The 21,351-nt window shown below is 40.4% G+C and overlaps 1 protein-coding gene across 4 annotated transcripts in view; it reads left to right on the top strand.

Annotated features, from left to right (window-relative positions):
- The window catches only part of CTNNBIP1 (catenin beta interacting protein 1), a 30,958-nt gene extending 27,298 nt beyond the window's left edge, over nucleotides 1–3,660 (top strand). For all 4 annotated transcript variants that reach the window (XM_075437295.1, XM_075437296.1, XM_075437293.1 and 1 more), the window contains one exon: nucleotides 3,512–3,660. In XM_075437295.1, coding sequence (XP_075293410.1) covers nucleotides 3,512–3,570 — 59 coding nt within the window. In that variant the 3' untranslated portion in view covers nucleotides 3,571–3,660. The remainder of the gene's footprint in view (nucleotides 1–3,511) is intronic.
- Nucleotides 3,661–21,351: the final 17,691 nt, after the last annotated feature.

Below are 21,351 nucleotides of genomic sequence, written 5' to 3'. Positions count from 1 at the left end.
ATTTATGAAAGTATTAAGTAAAATTGTTGCAAAGGCCAGCTGTTGAGAAAATGCAGTCATAACTTCCTTTTCAGCCCAATGATTATCCTTTCAAACACAATTCATAATCTTTCCTTAACGAATTGTTTACCCACCTTTGTTCTTGTACTGATTGCCCATCTTAATTTAAGAAGTGCCTTGTGGGAAGCTATGTATGATAAAGTGCTACAGAATATCAGAGAGGGAGCATGCTTTTTGATGATGTTATGATAAAAAAAAAATGCACTTTGTTCACGAATTCAGGTAACTTTAGAAATATAATTATCATAATTACATTGGAGGTAAAACAAGGGTACCACACACTGACTGTGCAGTTAGCTTTGGCTGTGAAAGACTGAAAGCTTGAATTCCAGATTCATTCTCCATCCACTGTTCTCCTTCTTCCTTTAGGATGCACATAATAATAGTAATTCAGTAATACTATAGGTATTCAAGCATTTTCCATTTCTTTATTCTTTATTACACTCTTGCTTTTTCCTCCATGTAGAATGCTGTTCTAAAATTTGGATTTTTTTCTGTTTCCTGTTGTGTTGACAAGCTGTGCTTGTGTATTCCCTTCTCTTTTCCTGTTCAAAGTCCAGGCGAATGGCAAGTTATCAGAAGCTCATATCGACAGTGACACTGGTATGGAAGCTGTGCCAGGTGGGCCTAGAAAATCGGAACAGGAGCTGGCTGAGTGTGAACCCGCTCTTGAGCGAGAGCTGTTTTGATTGTGAAAGCTGACATGAACTGCAGAATTCCCAGCATCCTTGGTGCCGAAAGCTATTTCTGCTCATCATGTGTTTTCAGCGGCCGTGTGCTCGGCACAGTAGGCTGCGCATGGGAGCAGTGCCGAGAGCTGGAATTGTTCGGGACAGGCAGAAATACTGACCTCTGTGTTTACGGGGTTGCGTGATTATCTGCAATGAAATTTCCTTTTCTGCGTGAAACTTGTAAGGATACCTGTAAGAATTGTTTTTGTATTTAGACTGTAGAAAGGGGAGACCCCAGGAAAACAATCAACATCTGTTAAGTAATCCAGCTCATCTCTTGTGCTAATGTGACGTCATCTGTGATTTTGCTGTTGCTAGGCTGCTCCAGCTGCTCTGGACTGGCATAGCAAAGCCTCCGCGACTTTAAAGGGGGGTGCGTGTAAAATACAGCGGCATAGGTTGTGCTTTATCTGCACTTGCTTTCTTAATGCTTCTAAATGTCATTACTCCCTCCTCTTTTTATCATAGAAGTGTTTTTCAGAATCCTTGCAAATAAAATCCTTCTTTTTATAGAGGCTGGTAGTTCTTATGCATTTGAAAAAAAAAAAATCAACATGGCAACTTGTTAATTCAGAGCTGGATCCTAGTGCTATATATCATTTATGTTTTGATCAAGGAAAAAACAGTTTGTGGAGGAGATGAAAAGGGAGATGACTGCAGGGCTTCTGAGCGTTGGTGAGAGGGAGCATCAGAGCAGTTTTTGATGTAGTTCTATAAGATTGGGGGGGGCCTACATATGAAAAACAAACTACTGCTTGGTCCTTAGTATTTCCTACTTCAAGTACATATAACAAATTGTGAAGTGTATAAACATAAGTGTAGTTGCATTTTATAAGCATGGATTTAGTTTTTAAGCATACTAGCAAGGGGAGCTTACAACTGCCTCTTTTCCCACTTTTTTGCCACTTTTCATTCTATATTGCAACTAAAGAGCAAATTAGGTAACTGAAAAATGGAATTCATATAACTTTAACAGATGAAGAATGTTTTAGTCCTTTTTCTTTTACCTTCTATGCAGGTGTTTAGGTAGACATTGCTTGGGGCACAAAGCTGAAATCTGCTTCTTGATATGCTTCAAGTAAAAGACTGGAGATTTTTTACATGTGGATGCTCCATCCAAGTTGAATTTGAACTTTCCAGACCCCAGTAAGAGAATTCCATAGAGCTGATCAATTACCTGAATGGGGCGGGCAGTCTTGGCATTTCCTACTTTGTCGTCTAATCCTTTAATAGACGCTTTGAAGAAAAACTTGTTAAGCAAAATTATCCCAAGCAGACCGAAAATTAATGAAAGCCAAAATGGTCATTGAGTCATCTCTTGCACTTAGGATCATTTGAATGAAGGAAATAACGTTTAGAAATTATGTAGGAGGATTCACTGTATTTTATAATCAGTTAGATAAATGCTATTAGAGGATCTACAGATGAAAGAAAGCATTTACTTTTATCTGACTTTTGCAGGGATCAAGTTTTTACCAGAAATTAAAAATACTGCACTCAGCCCTTCAGGGTTGTTTTCCAGTTCTTGTCTAGACTAGAGATATTGATTTAAACCACTACTTTGACACTACTGTGTGATGTATTTTTATTTCCATATTGTCCTGAGGACATTTCTCTTTAAGTGCCTGCTAGGCCACGCTTTATAGTTAGGAAGTCCAGAGAGCTGATTTTTTTTCCTGAATATCTCAAAGTATCTTTTTGAAGAACGAGAGCTTAGCATGGAATGTTCTTTACAAGCCTGTATCAGATATGATTCTCAAGCCATTCAGATTTTTTCTGCTATAAATGCCCACTGGAAAGACCACACAGGTCTGTAAAGACTAAGAGAAGGTTATAGGAAGCTAATAACATCTTTCTGTGCTTAGGGGACATGGGGTTTGATGGTAATTATACACAGTTGATAGCCTCAGTTGGAAAAAAACCACAAACAATATCTGAGAAAGTCCACACACTGAATTCTTCTGGAAAAGATTTCTTCAGACTAGGGGTAAAAGCATTACTTAGCAAAGCTCTATCTGTTCCCTGGGCAAATGGAAGCCTTCAGTTTGAAAGAAAATACTGCACTTCCATTAGAGAATGGAACATTTTGAAGACATGTTAGTTTATAAAGGGTATTTAAGTGATTTTCAGCAGGGAGGAAAAAAGCAAAAATCTTTCAGATGGCTTATTAAAGCATTTTTTATTCTTAAAAGCAGAGTGATGAGTATCTGGATGTAAAGATAAGGAATATCTAAATGTCACTTTAAAAGGTCAGTGTAGTGCATAGGACAGTACAAGCTTTATTGAACAGTTGAGTTCCTCGTGCTTCAGAGAAGCTTGGTAAGTCTCCTGTGCAGTGCCAGTGTTTACAGGGCAATGAAACCAGAAAAAGAGATTATTTCTGCATGCCTGTGGTGAAAATCCTATGATATTTTTTTTTTCCCAAGTCTTGCTTCTTAGAAATATGTGTAAGCAAGGAATTCTTGGTTTCCTTTGGAAACAAACTGATTTCCTTAGGCTTGCAAAGGAACATTTTAAATCTAGCATTGAAATGTTTAGAACACTTCAGGTTCCAGTCCCAGAAAAATAAGAAAACACAGCTTTCTCTTCTTTCTGTCCGCTTTTTCCTTTCCTATTATTTTGTGGATGTGTAGAATGACAGTTTGGGTACTGCATCTGTCCACTGTTCTTTAAATGTAGTAATTGTGGCGCACATTTTCCTGTATCCATTGTTATTACAGGTGCTGAGGATGTTGTGATGGCATTTTCCAGATCAGAGACAGAAGACAGAAGACAGTAACTACAGGGCACCTGAACAACACAGAACTGGAGAGGACACTGAGATTCCTGAAGATAAAGGAGGATGGCTGAGCATTAATAAGTTCCTTTGCCCACCCTAATTGTTCCTTGGTATTCCTTCTCCTTTGTAATTTTGTTTCCCTTTGCCCAACCTTCAGAATGCATCTCACAGCCATCTATTCCTGTAAGGTTTTCTTACTCAGCTGGGCTGTGTTAATTAAGGACAAACCTAAAGGGGTATTTTTGATTGGCTAAAGGAAGACAATTTTTCAAACTTGACCAATGAAAACCTCTATCTTACATTTTATTTTATATTTAAAGAAAGTCTCTTGACATCCTGCTTCTAAAGAAGCTTTTCATGCTGTGGTGCTTATTTAGGTCAAACTTGTGAATTTGAAGAGGGTTTGATTGGGCTGTATAGAACTGGAAGCAACTTGTGACTGGCTGACAATGCAGATGCTTTCTCTTCAGTTGGCTTGCAGGTATTTTGCTGACTTTGACTTTTTCGTGACAGAAAGCTGATGTTTTGGTGCATTGGTTATTTCTTTATACTTACTGACTTGGGGGAAAAAGACAAGTGTGCTTTGCAATATTTATTACATCTACACACATATAAATGCTTGCTTTTTGGGGTTTGTTTTGTTTTTTTGATTGGCTTTGAGATCATGTTTTTGATTTCCTATTGGCTGCAGTGTTTCTGATGCAATCAGTTTTTCCATACTCATCTGCTCTGTGGCCTCAAGCTCTTTTGGGAGCATGTATGGAAAGCATATTTAGTTCAATAAGTCTACCTGTTTAAGCTGGAACGTGGAGACCACCAGCCGTTCTGGGCTACTGTGTGGGCTGTACTACAAACTCCTGGTAGACCTGGCTGTTCAGGTGGCTTCTCTCTTTGCTTCTGACAGAGGAGCTGTAGATATTTTGCAGGAATTGCAAGAATGAGATCTATGGCCGTGACATGAAGTTGCCAAATTTGTATAGAGAATATGTGAACTTGTTTGAAATACTACGTATAGTTCCACTTTAACCCTTTAATTGCTGCACAAGACTTGCTCTCACATAAGGAAAAATTAATGTTCATTAACTTAAATCCAACTTGCACTGAGCTTTAATAAACTAGATTTCTAGTCACTTGAAAAATTGTATGTGGCTTGGCTTCTTGCAACTGTTTGGTGATATGGAAATTATCTGGATCCTAAGAGTACCATTTTCTTTAGGCACTGTTCCAAGAGGCAGTAGTGCTGCATTAAGCTGTCCAATAGTGAGTGTACAGGTGACACTCTCAGGTCTACACCCTTAGTAGTTGCAGGGCCTTAAAACAACACACGCGCATTTACAGACTGAAAAACCTGCAGTGAAATTCCTGAAGTGCACTGACTGTCAGGAATCTGCACATAAAATTTCTAGCACTGCTGCCTAAAACCTAGGACTTCATTTTCTCTCATATGTGCAGGTCTTTTTACAATACTTCTGGATTTTCCTGTGGGTTGCACTGACTTTAAGATGTTTCATAATCTATTAAAGCAGAACTCCATTCACTTGTTCCTGGTTCCTTTCATATGGTTGTTAATTATTTGAAGTAACAATTCCAGAATCTGACTGTGACAACATGACCATTTTCATGGCAAGAAATTATGATGACAAGATGCTGTTATGGTCTCAAAATGAGGAAAAAGCTGGAGAGAAACCATGGAATGTATGAAAAAGGAAGAACGGACTTGTGAGCACAAGGAGGGAAATTATCTTGAGCAAATAAATACTGTGTAATGAGAACAACTGTACATCTATTTTTGAAAAAGATCTTCTTGATTCAGGTGCAGCTTTGTAAAGTTCAATGTGAAGGTAAATCTTTTACCCCTGTTTGTTGGGGCCAGATAAGAAATTTCTTTATTAAAATAAACCAGGAATGAGCCCAAAAGATTCTTTAAATTTTGTCCTGGTTGCCTAAGAGGCACTCTAATTTTAATTTTGGTGCAAAGGGAGGCAGCCCTTAAAGGGTTAATTTAAAGGGATACTGTGTTTCTGGCTGCTGGCTGGAATGAGTGGGCTGGGTTGTGGTGGCCTGTCGTTGTCAAGCTAACATGCATCCTCCGTGTGTATCTATGGCATTTCTGAGCTGTTAAATCTTTTCAAGGAGAAAAGTGCAGTGTTTATGTGGTTTAATCTTTTCACTGAAAATGTAACTGTTGGAGGGGAAAAATACAGTTTTTAATAGCTACTCTTGTTTCTTCTTGATTTATTATACTGTTAAACCACCAAATGGAAAATACTTCCTTCACCGTTGTGGATGACTTACATGTAGACTCCAGACTTGGAGTCTTGAGTAATAGGTTGAGAAGGATATGTTGAGAAAAGGCAATGTGTCGTATAACAACATGATTTGGGATTCAGAAACTGGAGAAACTGAGAATATTTGTGCTTGCTTTGTTACCTGTGTGCTCTCCCCCTCCCCACTGGTGACTTCCTAACTTTAAACCAGGGCTAGAAGATTTATAATAAAGAATTTGTATATAAATTGGGAAGAAAGTAGTGGAAAAGAGGGCTTTCTAATATTCCCCTTGAACTATACTTCTAAGTATTTATCATCTTACTATGAGAACTAAATTTTTGTTACCACTGTGGAGCCTGGATTAATTGGGAGGCAGAGAAAACTGTATGGTTGACTTGTATATTGTATGTACAAATTTCTCTAGCTTTACCTTTGTGCTTTTGCCTGCTTAGGCAAACCATTTCTGATAAAAATAAGAAATCAAATGTTTTAGAGGTTGGAGAAAGATGTAGAGCTGACTCAGGTACTCCTCTCATCTCTCTCCAGATGGGTAGCAACTGCTGTAATTGTCGGTAGGTCAATTGTGTCTGTGAGCTTTGCCCATTGTAAATGAAAATGAGACTCCACCATTCTCATAGGCCTGTAGATTGATTCTGCCAGGTCCTAGAATAAACCCTGGAGTAACAGAACATGTGAGCTGCTGGCACAGCAACACTTTGGGAGGAGCTATTGCCTGAAAGAAGCTGGACCACTAATAAAAAAAAAAAAATAAGCTCTTCAGTTTCTTTGTTCCTATTCCTAGCTAAGGTAAGTAGTTACTGTAAGTTGTCTCCTTCTGTTGGCCATTCAGTGTCCTGTGTGAAAGTTTCTAATGCTTTACGATTAAATCTGTTTCAGTTCCATAAAGTCTCTGTTTCTAATTCACCAGCAGCCTAAATAGTTCTGGTGAAGGCTAAAGATTAAGTGGCCCATGAAATTCAAAGACCCCTGTCACGTCTAGAAAAGATCATCCTAGATAAGACTTCAGGGTCATATGTGGGATAAATTTGTATAGCTATTGATAATCTGTTACAAGAATAGAGCAGTGCCATGTCTAAAGTTATCAATGTTTTATAATGCAGGAGGGAAAAAAATAAAGGCCAGAAGTTGAAAGCTTTGAATCAAATATGTATAATGTGTGTTAGAAATTATGTTATTAAAGACATACTGAGTGCCTGGGCAACGAGGGGAATATATGATTTGGATTACCTTAAGATCAGTCCTTCAGCTTTGTTTTTGGTCTCTTGCCTCCTAAAGGACTGTGTGGCAGAGCTGACAGCAAAACAGGCTGCAGGGCACTGGGACCAGCAGAAACCAACAGTGCAGTAAGAACAATTTCTGGAGGTTTAAGAAAGCTTCAGTAGTATTCAGTCTCTACAACAGAAAGAGTCCTTAGTGAGTAAGCATCTCTTCCTCATTGTTATTCACCAGTAACAACATGTTCCAAAGCTTACTTGTTAATAAAGAGCTTTTAAGAAGCTTTGTCAAAACTGCAGAATAGTTGTTTCAGGTGTAAGAGTAACAGGAGCACTAAAGTGTTGCACAGTTGCTGCCTTGGTGGTGTATTTGCGGAATGCAGCTGATTTTTAGATGGCCTCACAGCAATATGGTATATTTCTAGCCTCAGCATCAATCTGTTCAACGCTGGCGTGAAACTGGACCTATTTGTTACTCAGCGCTGCAGTCAGAGGTATGTGTTGTATGCAGGGCAAACCCTTCCCTGTTCACAGCATCAACAGGAAATAAAAACTATTTTTAAATTTCTTTTAGGTGAAATGTTTTCACTGGTTTTATTTCACCTTCTGCCGCAGAGTAGTGTTAAGGATCCTGTCAGGTAGGTAGGCCCGAATGAATTATTTCAATAAACTTAAGCAATGTGAATGGCCTTGTGCAAATCTAGGTTTTAAAGGTGTTAAAATATGTCAGATTTTGGTAGTCATGAGCCAGGCGTAGCACTGGTGGGCGTTTGGCAGTCAGACTGTTTTGTTGCAGCCTCAGGTTCATGATCAGTGTGCTCTAGTGCTTGCATCCTGCAGATTTTGTGTCCTGTGTGCCTGTGTATCATCGTCAGAGCTGCACTAAATAGGTCACTGGATTGCCGTGGTTCTTCCTCCAGATCTGCCTTAGATTTGCTGTGTAAATACAGCAAGTCTTTACTGACACTTTGTGCTACAGTTTCCCTTAAACCTCCTCATTACTGATGCTTTTCACACCTTTACAAATACAAAAGTGCTGTGTAACAGGGAGGAGCATTGTTATTACTTACCAAGGTAAGAGAGGAGCTCGGATCTATTCCACGTCAGCCTGTAGTAGGTTTCCATACAGAGACAGAAATCACCTACTGTCTTCTGAGCTCTGCTTTCATTTCTTTGCAGCTGATTTGCCCTAAGCAGAATTCCTGCAGTGTGTTATAAACAACCTGGCTAGTTTCCTTTGTAGCATGAAGCACTTCAATTTTGGGGATTATTTATTTTGGAAAAGAGAAAAAAATTTTTTTGAAGCTTTATAGCCTGGCCTGCTTACAAGCCTCTTGTATCAGCTTGAAATAGTTACATGTACAGAGCTTTTTCCTGTCTTTACATTTTCCAGGTTCACTCTCCTTGCTACTAAATGCTAATCTGTGACCAGAGGGCTGTGAAACTTGGAAAATAATCTTTTAGCCTTTGTTTAACAATTAAAGTACTGAGTCCAAGGCAGGTCTGGGCTGATGCATCTATACTTTTCTTTAGTTTTTCACCACAGGTGATTATTGCTGCCCTTTCCTGCTGCAGTTCCAGGTGCAGCAATCCCTGCAGGGTCAGAAGATGATCCCGTCTGTCCCCTCAATGGGAGCAGCTGGCGACACTCGATGCATAGCAAGCATGCTCTCCTGGTGCGTTGTGCACATCAAGTGCTACACAGCACCTGAGCTCTTTGGAACCCCCCAGGGAAAAAGGCCCTTTACCCACTCTGTGAGTAACACAGGTGGTTAATAACTAATTTTTTTTCTGGTTAACCTTGCTACTTTAAGTTGGTTGAGCTCAATCCTAAAGTTACATCTGCATTGGGAGTTGAGACTCTTAGAATATTAGGGACCCATTTAGTGAGATCTGTGTTTGAATAGCTATTGAATACTGTTCTTGGCTTAACTGTTATAGTCTTAGCCCCAAGAAAAAAGTTAGTTTCCTGTATTTTGTTTGCACTGCACACCACTTTTATATAGCTAATTTCAAATTTCTGAAGACACAAATCATAATGAAGTTATTCAAGCATGCAGAGTTTGCTGTTCACACCGTAGTCCACACGTCACGTAAAACACATTCCTATTTTGCAATAAGGTGAAAGTAATTTTACTGCTTTGCTCAGATAAAGCCTATGGCTGTAACTCAGTATTCTCCTGATGCTTGCACTGTTCCAACAGGTGTAAGAAACGAGGACAATTGTTCTGAAAATATCTTTCCCCAAATCAGGGGAATTTTGTGAGATAAGCGTGGATAATAGAAGTTCAGATCAAGGTTTAATGTAGAGATACACCAGAATAAGAATGTGGCTCCAAAACCTTGCTTTGTAGCTGTTCTACCTGTGGGGTTTTCAGCTGCCACAAGAGCCCAACAGTTGCTTTTGTTTCCTGCCCTTAGTCTGTTCCTTCAAAGAAGCTGAATGCATAATTGTGGTCTGCAGCTTGTGCCTGGAACTGAAGCATGGCTTAGCCAAGTCTAGTTGGTAAACAGGAGCCCTGTGTTCAACTGTAGTAGCAAGGGAGTATGGCCCTGGAACTTGTCGTCTTTGTAGTGTAGAGTAAGACTGTGATGGTCTCACTGCTTTCTCACTGATGGTTTTAAGGTTTGGTTTTGGGTTTTTTAACTGTGAGAGGGCATGGAGAGTTCCCATGATCTCAGAGGAAGGATGCTGCTTTGGAAGAGAGCTGCTTTGGATGTTATTTGTTATGTTCAAGGCCAGGTTGGACAGGGCTTTGAGCAACCTGGTCTGGTGGAATGTGTCCCTGCCCATGGCAGGGGTTTGGAACAAGATGATCTTTAAGGTCCCTTCCAACACAAACCATTCTATGATTCTCTGATGTACATGCATTTGTCCCATGAAGCAGGAGAAGCTTGTGTTGCTGCTGACTGTGCACTGTAATCCATTTGCAGCTTTACTTGTGACCCCCTAATCAGAGGGCACAGTATAAATTGCATTGGATGTGATTGGAATAGACAGTGGTAGCCAAGCATTTTCCTTCAGTCTTTTGTCATGTATTTCAAGCGCCTGCTGCAGACAGACATTAACTATGTGTCGCCTGATCCATGTCTGAGTTAATGCCTGAAGTGTGTGCCAGATGCCTGGTCACAGCTAGGCATGGAGTTTTCTTATTAAAGTACAAGAGTTCACAATGTAGTCTGTACTCTGTGGTTTATTTTTTAATGGCTAGATTCTGCTAATCTCTGGCGTGTGTGAGGAGGAAGACAGGGGCAGGTCAGGAATGGGTGAACTTCTGTAGGTGGAAGCATAAGAGGAGGGTTCTACCTCACTGTTGTATTCTCCTAACCTTCTTTGAACCTGGAGAAAGATGGTGATAAAACTAGATAGAATCTTAAGCTTTTGACTCGCCTTGCCAGCAGCACCAGACTTCACAGTGTCCCTCTAAAAGGAACTGTGCTGCATGCTGGTTCTGTAGCATGCTTAGTGCTTGTACCATATAGGCATACAGTAGAGCCTTTTGTTTTAGTCTGGCCTTGACCCTGAGGTCACAGTCTTCTGAAACTAAATGGGACATTTGGACCTACCCTGGCGATATGGTGATTTTTACTGGGGTGTTTTTTTTTTCTCCTCTCTCTAAACGTAGCAAAGTCTAGATGTCAGATGATTGGAGCAGTGCAGGGAATTAAATTAAACCTTTTCCCTTTCAGTGCCATTGTCAGAAGGAGGCGGCAAGACTTGGATAACTGAGAAATGTTTAGATTAACTACAGACCAGTAACAAACGGGCAGGGCTTTCTAAGAGTTTTGCAGAAACCAAAACCAGCAGAGCTCAGATGTGTACCTGCTCCAGTAAATAGTAGATGAGCATGGTAACACTGCTATGTATGCAAAGATTGACAGCTCATATCCTTCTATAGAGAACATCCTTTCCTCTGTCCTTAGAGGTTGGAGAATTTGTCATAAAAAGCACCATGGCTTAAGTACTGGTGAGATGGATCGCAGATAATGAGGCATTTGACATAGTAAGATCCTAGACCTGGTAGTGCTTACAGCTTAAAGTCAACACCTTCAATTCAGCTCGGACAGAGGGAACATGCAATTCAGCTGTGTCAGGCTGCTGTAGAGCAAAGCCACAAAAGAGCTCTGAAACACAAGTACTTTTGGATCTCACTTAGGGATCATAAGCAACATTAAATCTGTGGGATTGGGTAGCGATTTATTTGAGCTTCAGCCACAATTAAATTGGTTCTGTAATTCTAAAAGGACACATAGTGACGTCTTTGCAGGAGAGGCCACGCTGCTTTTGTGATCTGATGGGCTGGTGTGTTCTGCCGCCTGGGTAGAAAGAAGAGATTGTGTGTTGTTCCTGTAGTCTCCTGTCTTGATGAGTGCAGAGAGTTGGTTCCTGCCTGGACCTGAATAAATCTTTATGAAGGTTGTTAGCACCGTTCTTGCCTAGAGCTACTAAAAAGAGAGGGGGAGCAGTAAGGGGGAAAAGAGAGAGATTAAAGGGGAAAACCCATTAGGTTATAAATGCATTTTGCACTGTGCTAGAGGGTAAATAATGCTTTATACATGTGACAGAGATACTGTGATTAAGGAGCTGTCAGGCAGGAGAGCTGGGCAGCAAAGGGAGCAGAGATGCTTTAGGGAAAAGAGTATGAAGATGTTCTAATGCTGCACTCTTTTGTGCATATCTAGTATATGATGTGTGGCTTTGTGTGCCTTTCAGTGAAAATACCTGGTATTTTTGCAGGTATTTAGGGTTTTTTTAACTTTCATTGCTCAAGTATCTTTTCTGTCTGGGATATCTCACTGGTTACTATTGACGTTACTTTAGAAAATGGTCAAAAATTCTAATCTACGCTTCTACTTCTGGGTCTAGGATTAGGACTGTAGGATGTCGTATGATAATCTTGTACATAAAGCGTGGCTTCAACAAAGAGAAAAGACTAGCTCCTGTGCATCTTGCTCAGTTTGAGGACTCCTCAGTCATTGCGGAGCCTCTGGAATTTCAGCTGCCATTATACACCTCCTGTTCAAGTCGGCTAAAACTGGGCACTCACATTCATTTTTAGATCAGGTCAATAAATACTTGACCTATCCTGAGTTGTATTCTAATGTAACGTTGCACAGACACCAGTCATTCCCAGAGGCTCTTCCTTGCCTGTATGAAGCTGCCTGTGTAAGCTGAGCTTCAGACAGGATGATATGCCTGTCTCATCTCATAAGCTTTTTATTTCCACTCAATGGGCAATGTATCGTTGAAGCAGCAGTAAACACAGAGAAACGTGTGCTGTTAGAATGCAGTGCAAAGCACTGCACTTCAGTCATTTAACGCAACATGGGATTTACAGCCCCCTTGTTTCCTTTGCAGAAGACAGTGTGTCATTCACCTTACTCAGCTGGTCCACTTTTGACAGACACAGAAGAACAGTGGATAGACCAGAAGGAGAAAAGGTTAAGAAGTCTTACGTCAGGGGCTCATTGTCCATATTGAAAACAAGAGAAAACCTGAAATTTTTAAAGGTACAGGTGGAATGGAAATTCATGGCTGCCGAATGTTTGTCTAGGTAGTAGGATGGTCCTTGAGGTCTTGTAGGGTCCAGCAGAAGTTGATCCCACAGAAGAAGTGGGCGCATAACCTCTACGAAAGAACTCATTAGAAATGTTCTATCTTCTAGATATCTAACTAGAGGAAAACATGGAGTTAACAAACTAATGGATACATTAAAGCAGCGCATGTTGGGATGGGGTAATTCTTGTAAATCACTCGGATTCACTTACATGTATTAGGATGGGGGGGAGGGGCATCCTTCGTGCCGAGTACAAATCATGGTGATGTTGGTTCTGCCGGGTACATGAGCCTTAGCTCTGAGTGTGTATTTGTTTCCTGCTTTGTGAAGACAATAAAGCTCTTTGCTAGCTAAGGTTAATATGTTCATAACACCTATTCAGCCTGCACAAAAGCCACTGAATAGAATTCCGCTGTTTCCCTGGTCAGTGGCGAAGTCAGTGATAGAAACAAGCCTCTATTTGTCTTCAGTGCGTTCCCAGAACAGTATTCCACTTCTTTAACACAACCTTCCCAGCCCAGGACAGTTTGCCATCAGCTTTTAACCTCCTTTCTGCTGCAGAGTAGCAATGGAAAGCAGCATCTAGCTTTAAAAACAGAAGACAGCCGTGTCCTTGTAGGGAGACTGTCTGCCTTGGAGCTCCCCACGGGGCGGCAATCGGTCCCTGCTGTTGGCAAGGAGCTCTCGCTCACTCGGCAGCATTAATCAGGGCTGACTGTTCCTCTTAATCCTCTGATCCCTTCCATACGGATGAGAACACAAGCGCTGCATTTGCGTGTTACGCTCTTCTTCACTGAAAATACGGCCAGCTCGGTGGCTTGCAGCAGGCAGCGATTAGATGGGTGGGTGATCAAAACATGATTAGTAAATCTGCAGTTAGAGTGAAGGTCAGGAGGGCAGTGGCTTACTCTGCAAGGAAGGGTCACAATGGGTATCTGTCAGAATAGAAATAAATATGAGACATGACAAAGGATTTAGCTGCACTCTTGTCTGATGAGATTGTAACTTAAATAGCCAAGGCACTGCTAGGAAGAAGCTAGGAGCACTGGAATTTTAGAGGGGGGGGGGGAAACCAAGACATGAAAGGGGGCTTTCCTCCTGGATCAGATAATTTTGAAGGGGCTTTTTAAAGCACCAGAGATAGTTTAAGTAGCTAAAAAACAGCCTCAGAAATCGGGACGTCTGCATCAATTCCAAATTTTGTCCCAGATGCTTTTTGTGACTGACATACAGAACTTCATCATTTTCTTCAGCAGCTAGACAGTAAAGGTATTGACCATGCCTTGCAGAGGTTTGTGAAGCTTTTTATATATCAATGTGTGAAATGCTTCAAGACGATGTCGAACATGTCTAGCAAAGCTGCAGTCTGTTATTGCCAGATGTGATGAATTTGAGCAGGCCGGGAGTGGCGAGGCGTTCACATCAGATACCACAAGTAGAACAACAACAACGGTTTGCTTGAAGCCAGTTGGAAGACAAACAGTGGCCTGGTTTTAGCTTATTTTTGTTGTCTCCACATGCTTTCTGTATTGGCAGTTAATGAACAAAGTGACCTTTATTTTTATTATTAGAAGATAAGAGGTGGGAAATGTTTATAAATGCCCTATTTTTCAAAAGGCTGAGTTCTGGAGAGAATTTGGGCAATGTGGGGTGAAGAAGAAAAATGACTTCTGACCTTCAGTCTTTTGAGTCATCTGGTTTTTGAGTCAGCTGCTGCAGGACAGTTTTATTTCATTTACCTATGAACAGCCCACAATTAACCCGAAGAGGCTCCTTTCCTGTGTCTTTCATAAAGTAGTTTCTATGCTGACCTTTCTTCCACTGTCCGTCACAAGAACATTAGTAGAATGAGTTTTGACAATGAGAAGACCAGTGCTGATCGTCTGTCCTAGAGCGGTGTTGAGCCTGCTGTTATTGTTGTTATTTGATTTGGTCTGCTAATAGCACTCAGAGGAAAAGAGGAGATGCAACTTTTCTTTTCTCAGGTGAATGTTGTAGCACGGTAGCACAACTTCAGTTTCCTAGACTGGTTACAGGGACTGGAAAGGAGTAGTAGCAAATAAAGAATCAAATATTGAATAATCTGTTTTTCTGGCATTCCACTGTTCCCAGTCCTCCATGCCCTACATAGGTTCTAAAACTACTTCCAGCACAAGTCTGAAGACTAAACATTTGATGCAAATAAGTGATTGCTCTGAGAAGTGTTGCACATTTTCAGGAAAAAATAAATCTGCGTTTAGGCCGGAAAGACAAAAGCAGCTTTGCAGTCTGTATCTGTGTGGTTTTTTTAAATATAATTTAATAATGAGGCGATGAATACCAGAAAAAGAAAAGTTGAACATGATAGCTTTCTTCTAGGCTGTAGTGGTAAGAGTTTACAATCTTTGCTCAAAATGTGTTCTCAAGAAAATCTGGACATTGACTGAAAGTGAATGAACTGTCAAGTAGGGATCCCGATAACGTGTTTGTGTTTGTGTGTAATATTCTTGGTTCTGATTATTTCTTATTGCATAGTGCATTTAAAATAGTATCAGACTTCATGCTTCTCAAGATTTGTTTGGAAATTGGGACTGGCTGTTTATGATATATATGGTCATTTAATAGCAGGGAATTTATAAAAGTTGTCTTTTTCATGAAAGTAATAATACTCTGAATTTCTGGAGAGGCTTTTGTCCTAGGATCTTCATGTACTTTACAAACAGTTAATGAAGTCATACTACCTCCTTGTGGAACAGGCAAGTTGCATTAAATTGAGAGGATAAATGAGGCGGAGAGAGATTAAGGGACTTGTCCGTGGGTAGGTCAGTGGTGTCCTCAGGAAGAGAACGTAGCAGCCCTGTCCTGTCCCAAAATCTTACCTTTGCAAACGCTTAGGACAAGAGCTCTGTGCTCACTGAATAGGGTCAGTGCAATTGGGTTCTCAGATCAGTTTTGGGGGTTTTTTGTGGTTTTTGGACTGTATAGGCAATAGTAAAAAAACCTGTCTTCAGAGAGCCCTTAGATAATTTTGGTCTACTAGTCAACCATTCAAAATAAAAAATATTCCAGATGGTGTTTTCAGGAAAGGCAGAGCCAGCTTTTTCAACAGTAATATTTGCCTGCTGAGGTTTTATTTCTTTTCTTCCCCAAGGGACTCGAAGGCAGTGCAAGTACCATTGAGGGGGGCAAAATTCCCAAGTAATGGAGGCAGGCACAGTTAAAGGCAATTTGCCATCATCAGCAAGCCTCAGGTTTCCTTACTGGTAAAACTTGGACCAGAGAGCAGTAAGCAATGAATGTCCACTGCTGTCCGCAGGAAGGAGCGGGTGGCATTTGGTTTGTGGGGTGACAGCCCTGTTTCCTGCACCCACCGCTGCACTGCAGCCAGACCCCTGCAGAGCTGCACAGGTGGGGTTTGAGGGACGGAGTGCCAAACAGCCTTCTACTGGTTTCCACGCTGTTGCAGGAAGGCATCGTATTTTGCTCCTTTTCTTCCTCCTTTCCCAGCCGACCACTTACAGAAGGAAACCGTTAGGTATCTTTCATTCCACAGCGGGGCTTTTTTGTCTGTAGCAGCATATGAGACGCAGTGGAGATTCAAATATGCTTTTAGAGAAGACTATAGAAAAAACCAGCAACTTGTTTTCACAGGAATGATAATTTGTCCTAGAGGAGGAGAAAAAAAAAATCTTTGCGGTGTTGTAGAGTGCACCTCTACCTACTTAATTTAGTCATATCTATCCACCTTACTGTCTTACAGCAGTGAGAGTGCTTTTTTTGGTTTGTTTTGTTCCTTAATATTTCTTTGGAATATCTGATAAGTGTTCTTTTGTGGATGATCTGTGCAATTGTAAACCATCTTGGTTGACCCTTTGTCACTTCTTTTGCTAAATATCATTGAGTTTCATGGATGTCAGAGGGAGATTAAAGATCTTGGTAACAGTGAGCCTTAGCACAGCAGTGATGACGGTGCTGGAAGAGCTATGTGTGGCAGTACTAGCGTAGTCCTTATGGCCCTGCTGCTTCAGCCAGCGATTATAATGCTGGGGACACAACCGGAGGCTTGTAATTTGGTTTCCTTTTCGAAGTCTCTGAGATAGACTGCAGTCCAACAGGAGAGCATCTGCTTTTCTTTTTGCTGAAGAACACTTCTGGAACTTCTCTGTATAAGCTTACTTAAAAACCCATTGCTTGATTTTATTAATATGTAATAATTTGGCTCCTTTTACCTACAAAAAGTTATTTATCTGAATAAAATGCAAGAATATTATCTAACGAAAGGGGAAAATAAAGAGTATAATTGTGTTAATTATGAGAATACCAGACATGTAATTAATACGCCACAGGAACAAAGAGCAAATGTACTAATAGCACATAATTGGACTTAAACTACACCCTTGGTAGAAGTCTCTGCAATGGAACTGTTGCGTTTGCGCTCCTTTTCAAATTCGCAATAAGGAATAAATTAACATCCATTTTCTTGCCCATACAAAGACGGAATCATATTGTGGGATAGGGTAATGAATTCAGAGAATGCCTTTACATTCCCATATGGCTCTTTGGGAGGGGAATACTCATGCACATGGCTCTTCTCTCCTGCCTTGCAGGAGGCAGGCAGAGAGAAGAGGAAAACCCCATTGTATGACCAGATGTTCGCTGAATACTGTGATCCTAAAGAATACAAAAAATCTGTAAGCTGAGTAATTTAAACATTGTCACCAGTACCTGGTTGCAAATATTTAAGTCAGTTTATCCGTCCATCCTTTTATATATGGTATGTTACTGCATTATGGTGTCAGACAAGGAAATAGGTAGGGTAGGGACATCTGTGGTAGAACTGGAAAGAAAACCCGTAGTTCTTGACTCTTTCTTCACCCCCCAGCGTAAATCACTAGTTTGGTTTTCTATATAAATTGGGGAGTTAAAGCAGTTGTTAATGTGGGCATGGCTAGCTCTGCTGCTCTTCAGAACAGATTAGCATGGTACATGAAGAAATAATGTAGAACCATTGGAGTCCTTGTTTTTTGTGGACACACACTGTAGAAAGGCTCATCCAGAGCACCTGACTGTAATTCTTATTTTACTGAGTTAGAGAATGATTAGTAAAATAACATATTCCTGCTGCTGTTTCACTTTCTGTACTCTCTCCCTCTTTCTCTTTAGTGGTGTCTTACTAAGCTTTATAAATAATTTATTTCATGCTCTTCAAAGGCCACAGTGGTTTCAGGGACTTAGGAGATCTCAGTACCCCTTTGAGTAAGGAAATAAATTTTTAAGAAATGGGTCCAGTTTCATTCAGACTCCATGTTTATTTATATAACACAGCTTAAAATAGCCATTGTGTTATTAGATGCAAAGACTTACATTAATAAAGCCTAAATTTTATTGAGTTCCTTAAGTCAAGCATTGCTTTTTAGCTAAGTGCTTGAAAGCCAGTCTGTTCAAGGTATTTCAAGGTATTACAGTATTTCTTAATTCAAGATATTTCAAGGTATTGCAGTAGTTCTTAGTTTTACCTACACTCTTTGTGCCCTGCTTTCCTAAAGACGCAGATGAAAAGCCTAGAAATTCTGTCTTATTCCATTGTAATGCACCTGTCATCACAATATCTAGACACCTGCCTTTCTTCTTCATAGAAGTATTGTGAGAGTGCATTAATTAACACTTGTAAAATGCTAGGAGATCCTAGGATGGAAGGTGCTAATGAGTTGTAAAATATTATAATGATGTTGCAGAATATTCAGTGTCTCTGTAAGAAAGGACTTGCATCTTTCCTTCATTCTTTCATGTTTCTAGATGCATATTTTGCAGTAGAAGGTAAGTCTGAGCAGGAAAAAAAGGATTAAACAAGGTAGAAAGATTGCTAATGCTGCTAGTTTTCATGTGAGGAAGCTGGTTGTCTTTATGTTCTTCTTTGCTTATTGAATTTTCTTTTTGTCTCTCTGATGATCCCATACTTCAATGGCTTGTTGAGAATTCTCTGAACATTCAGGGGAAATGTCAGGGGAGAAGATTTTCTTCTTCAGATTGCCAAGTCCTTCATTTGCATTGCCTAAATCAATTCTCACGCGTGATCAAAGCAGTTCTGGAAATTTTCAAGTGTGGGGAAAACCAGTCCTCTAATTCTTTTTCCTATAATATATACAGTCAGGTTCCAAAGCATTAAACAAAAAAACCCACTTCATCGACCCCATCTAAAACCACATGAATTTTATGCCTCTTCATGTTCAGCGGATTGCAACAGTGTATATTAAAGGTAGCAAGGCTAGAAAAGATGTAACAGAGCATGTAGTATGTTTTCTCTTCAAGCTGGTAGGGGCATTGCTCTAGCGTTTTGTTGCAGAGTTTTGTTTTGAATGGCCCAAAGGATGCTGCTTCTGCCTGTTGCCTGAGAAGAGTACTCTGTGATTTCATAGATCTTGTTGTGAAGAATTATTTTTTTATAGTCAGCTTGAATTATCTTTTTCTTAGTGTCATTATCATTCATTCTTCCTGCCTGGTTTAGACTGATAAAGCCGTACCAGCACCAAAAAATACTAGATTTCAAATTTCCAAAACACTTTGGGATTCTCCTGTTGCTTTCTCTAGCAGGAACAGGAGAAGCTGGGGTGTAAGACAGCTTCTCAGAAACTGGTCTGTTGTTGCCTTCATCTAATACTTTGCTTGGCTGTGCGTGCAACTCTTTCATGAGCTTAATTATGTTACTGCATAGTCTCTATGGCAGTTGGTCCCCTTTCAGAAGTGGTTGCAGGGCAGCTGTGATAAACCACATGCTCAATAGAGGAGAGAAAGCTAGGTTTCGAATTCTAACTTCCCATTAAAAGCAATCATAATCTGGAAACAAACTAGTATGCAGACATTAATTGTACTGAGATGAAAAGGAGCCCCCACCCAGTTCTAGCCTCTTTATTTAAAGACTAGACCGTTTTCTGAACCCAACTGTAGACTGTTTCAAGTCTGGACCCTTTCCCCATACCTCCCCTTTTGAACAAGTCTAATATCTAGAAGTAACGGTGCATATTCCACATGTATTCAGAATCACTTATGAGCCTGAGCTCCAACAATCAGATCCAGATCTGCTCTTGACTTAACTGAGCATGTCTCGCTTCTCTCTGTATTTATGGTACGTGCTGGCTTCCTTTACGTAGCAAGCAAAGGCATTCATTTTTACCTGTCACTGTATCTTTTAATTTCTGGCTGCTCAGCTCCATTCTGACAAGTGCAATAAATGTGTCCTCCTGGGTCCTTGCAAGCTGGGCATTAGTCACACTGTGCATTTCAAGGACATCAATCCGATAGTTTTTCAGCTGTAACAGAAAACATGTTCTGCTAGGAGCCATTTGTTCCAGTTTTGTTGCTTACTAATAAAATAAAAATCAATGCTTTTGTGGAGCTTGAGAAGCAGGTCAGAGAGTAGGAGGGAGATAGGTGGTGAAAATGAAGGTGCTGAAGTTGGTTCTCTGAGTTTTTCTCTGAAATAATGGCATGTGGCATTTCGGATAAAGTGAGAATCGCTGTCAACTTGTGAAATGCAGTTACCTCTGGCAAGCAGTACAGCTGTTGTTTAGCAGCGAATAGGACTGGTGCATAGCAGGTCTCACACTGGGCAATTTACATCAGGTTTAGTTTTGTGAATCAAAAGGTATTTGAGAGGGTGTTGTATTTGCCATACTTTTAGAGTAAGTGCTGATGGAACATCAGTGGTGATATGGATCAGAATTTCATCTTGCTGTCTCCACCGCAGGTGGACTACCCATACTAGCTGTATCCTCAACCATTAAACTGCCAGTTCAAACCACTTAGTCATCAAACTAAACAAAATCATCTAACTGATCTTAAAATACAGACTAAAGAATTATTTGCTTTGCTGAATCAGTGCCTTAGTCACACCTGACTCGGAGGGGTTTTGCTTAGAGAGTGAAATGCAATCAATGTCTTCTCCTGCCTTGGAAATTTCCCAGTTTCATCGTGACTGATTCAGCTGATTAATTAACCTGAGCTGGTAGTGTCATTGTGCAAGAAATAAGGTTTACCTGGACATAGCATTTCTTGTTTTAAAAATGCCTCCTCTTCCGGAATCAGATTCATTTAAACGAATCCTGATGGTAACACTGAAGTCCCCTTCTTACCGTGGTCGATGGTAGTGAGCTTTCCCCCCGTTATAATGCATGATGTAGCCCAAGTGGACTGCAGAGCAAATGTTGCTCTTTAAACTGTCTTTTCTGCCACACCTATGAACTGAGATTGCTCTCCAGTTTAAAGGTAATAATTTATTTTTGCAGAAAATATTTTAGACTATGTGTGTATATTTGTATGCCAGCTGGCCACTGACTTATAAGCCCTCTTCAGATACTTTTTATATGGACATTCAAGCTCTGTACATGGTTATATTGCTAATCAAAATCCACTATTTGGGCAAATAGATTTGTGTTATATCATGAATTCATCAATGGGCAATCATCTTTTAGCTGATGATATCTTGGCTTGCAAATCTTTACTGATGGGGTGGTTCTTACTCATGCATTAAGTTAGTGAGAGTAGTTTGAGAGTCATGCTGAGCTGGACAGTCCTTCTGCTCTCCATACAAAAGAAAAATACATAATGTAGCATACTGTCGGCTGAAGCTGCGTTGGCAGAATGTAAAGACTCAGCTATCTGGCAGCAGATGGGCTACAGGCTTCTTCTGATATGATCTGCCATCCAGCATATGGTAGACAGGCTGAGAAATCAAGGGGTTTTAG

This window comes from Opisthocomus hoazin, chromosome 16 (assembly GCF_030867145.1).
Source record: "Opisthocomus hoazin isolate bOpiHoa1 chromosome 16, bOpiHoa1.hap1, whole genome shotgun sequence".
Taxonomy (NCBI): domain Eukaryota; kingdom Metazoa; phylum Chordata; class Aves; order Opisthocomiformes; family Opisthocomidae; genus Opisthocomus; species Opisthocomus hoazin.
Note: the sequence above shows the minus strand (reverse complement) of the source record. Positions and strands in the feature narration are given on the sequence as shown.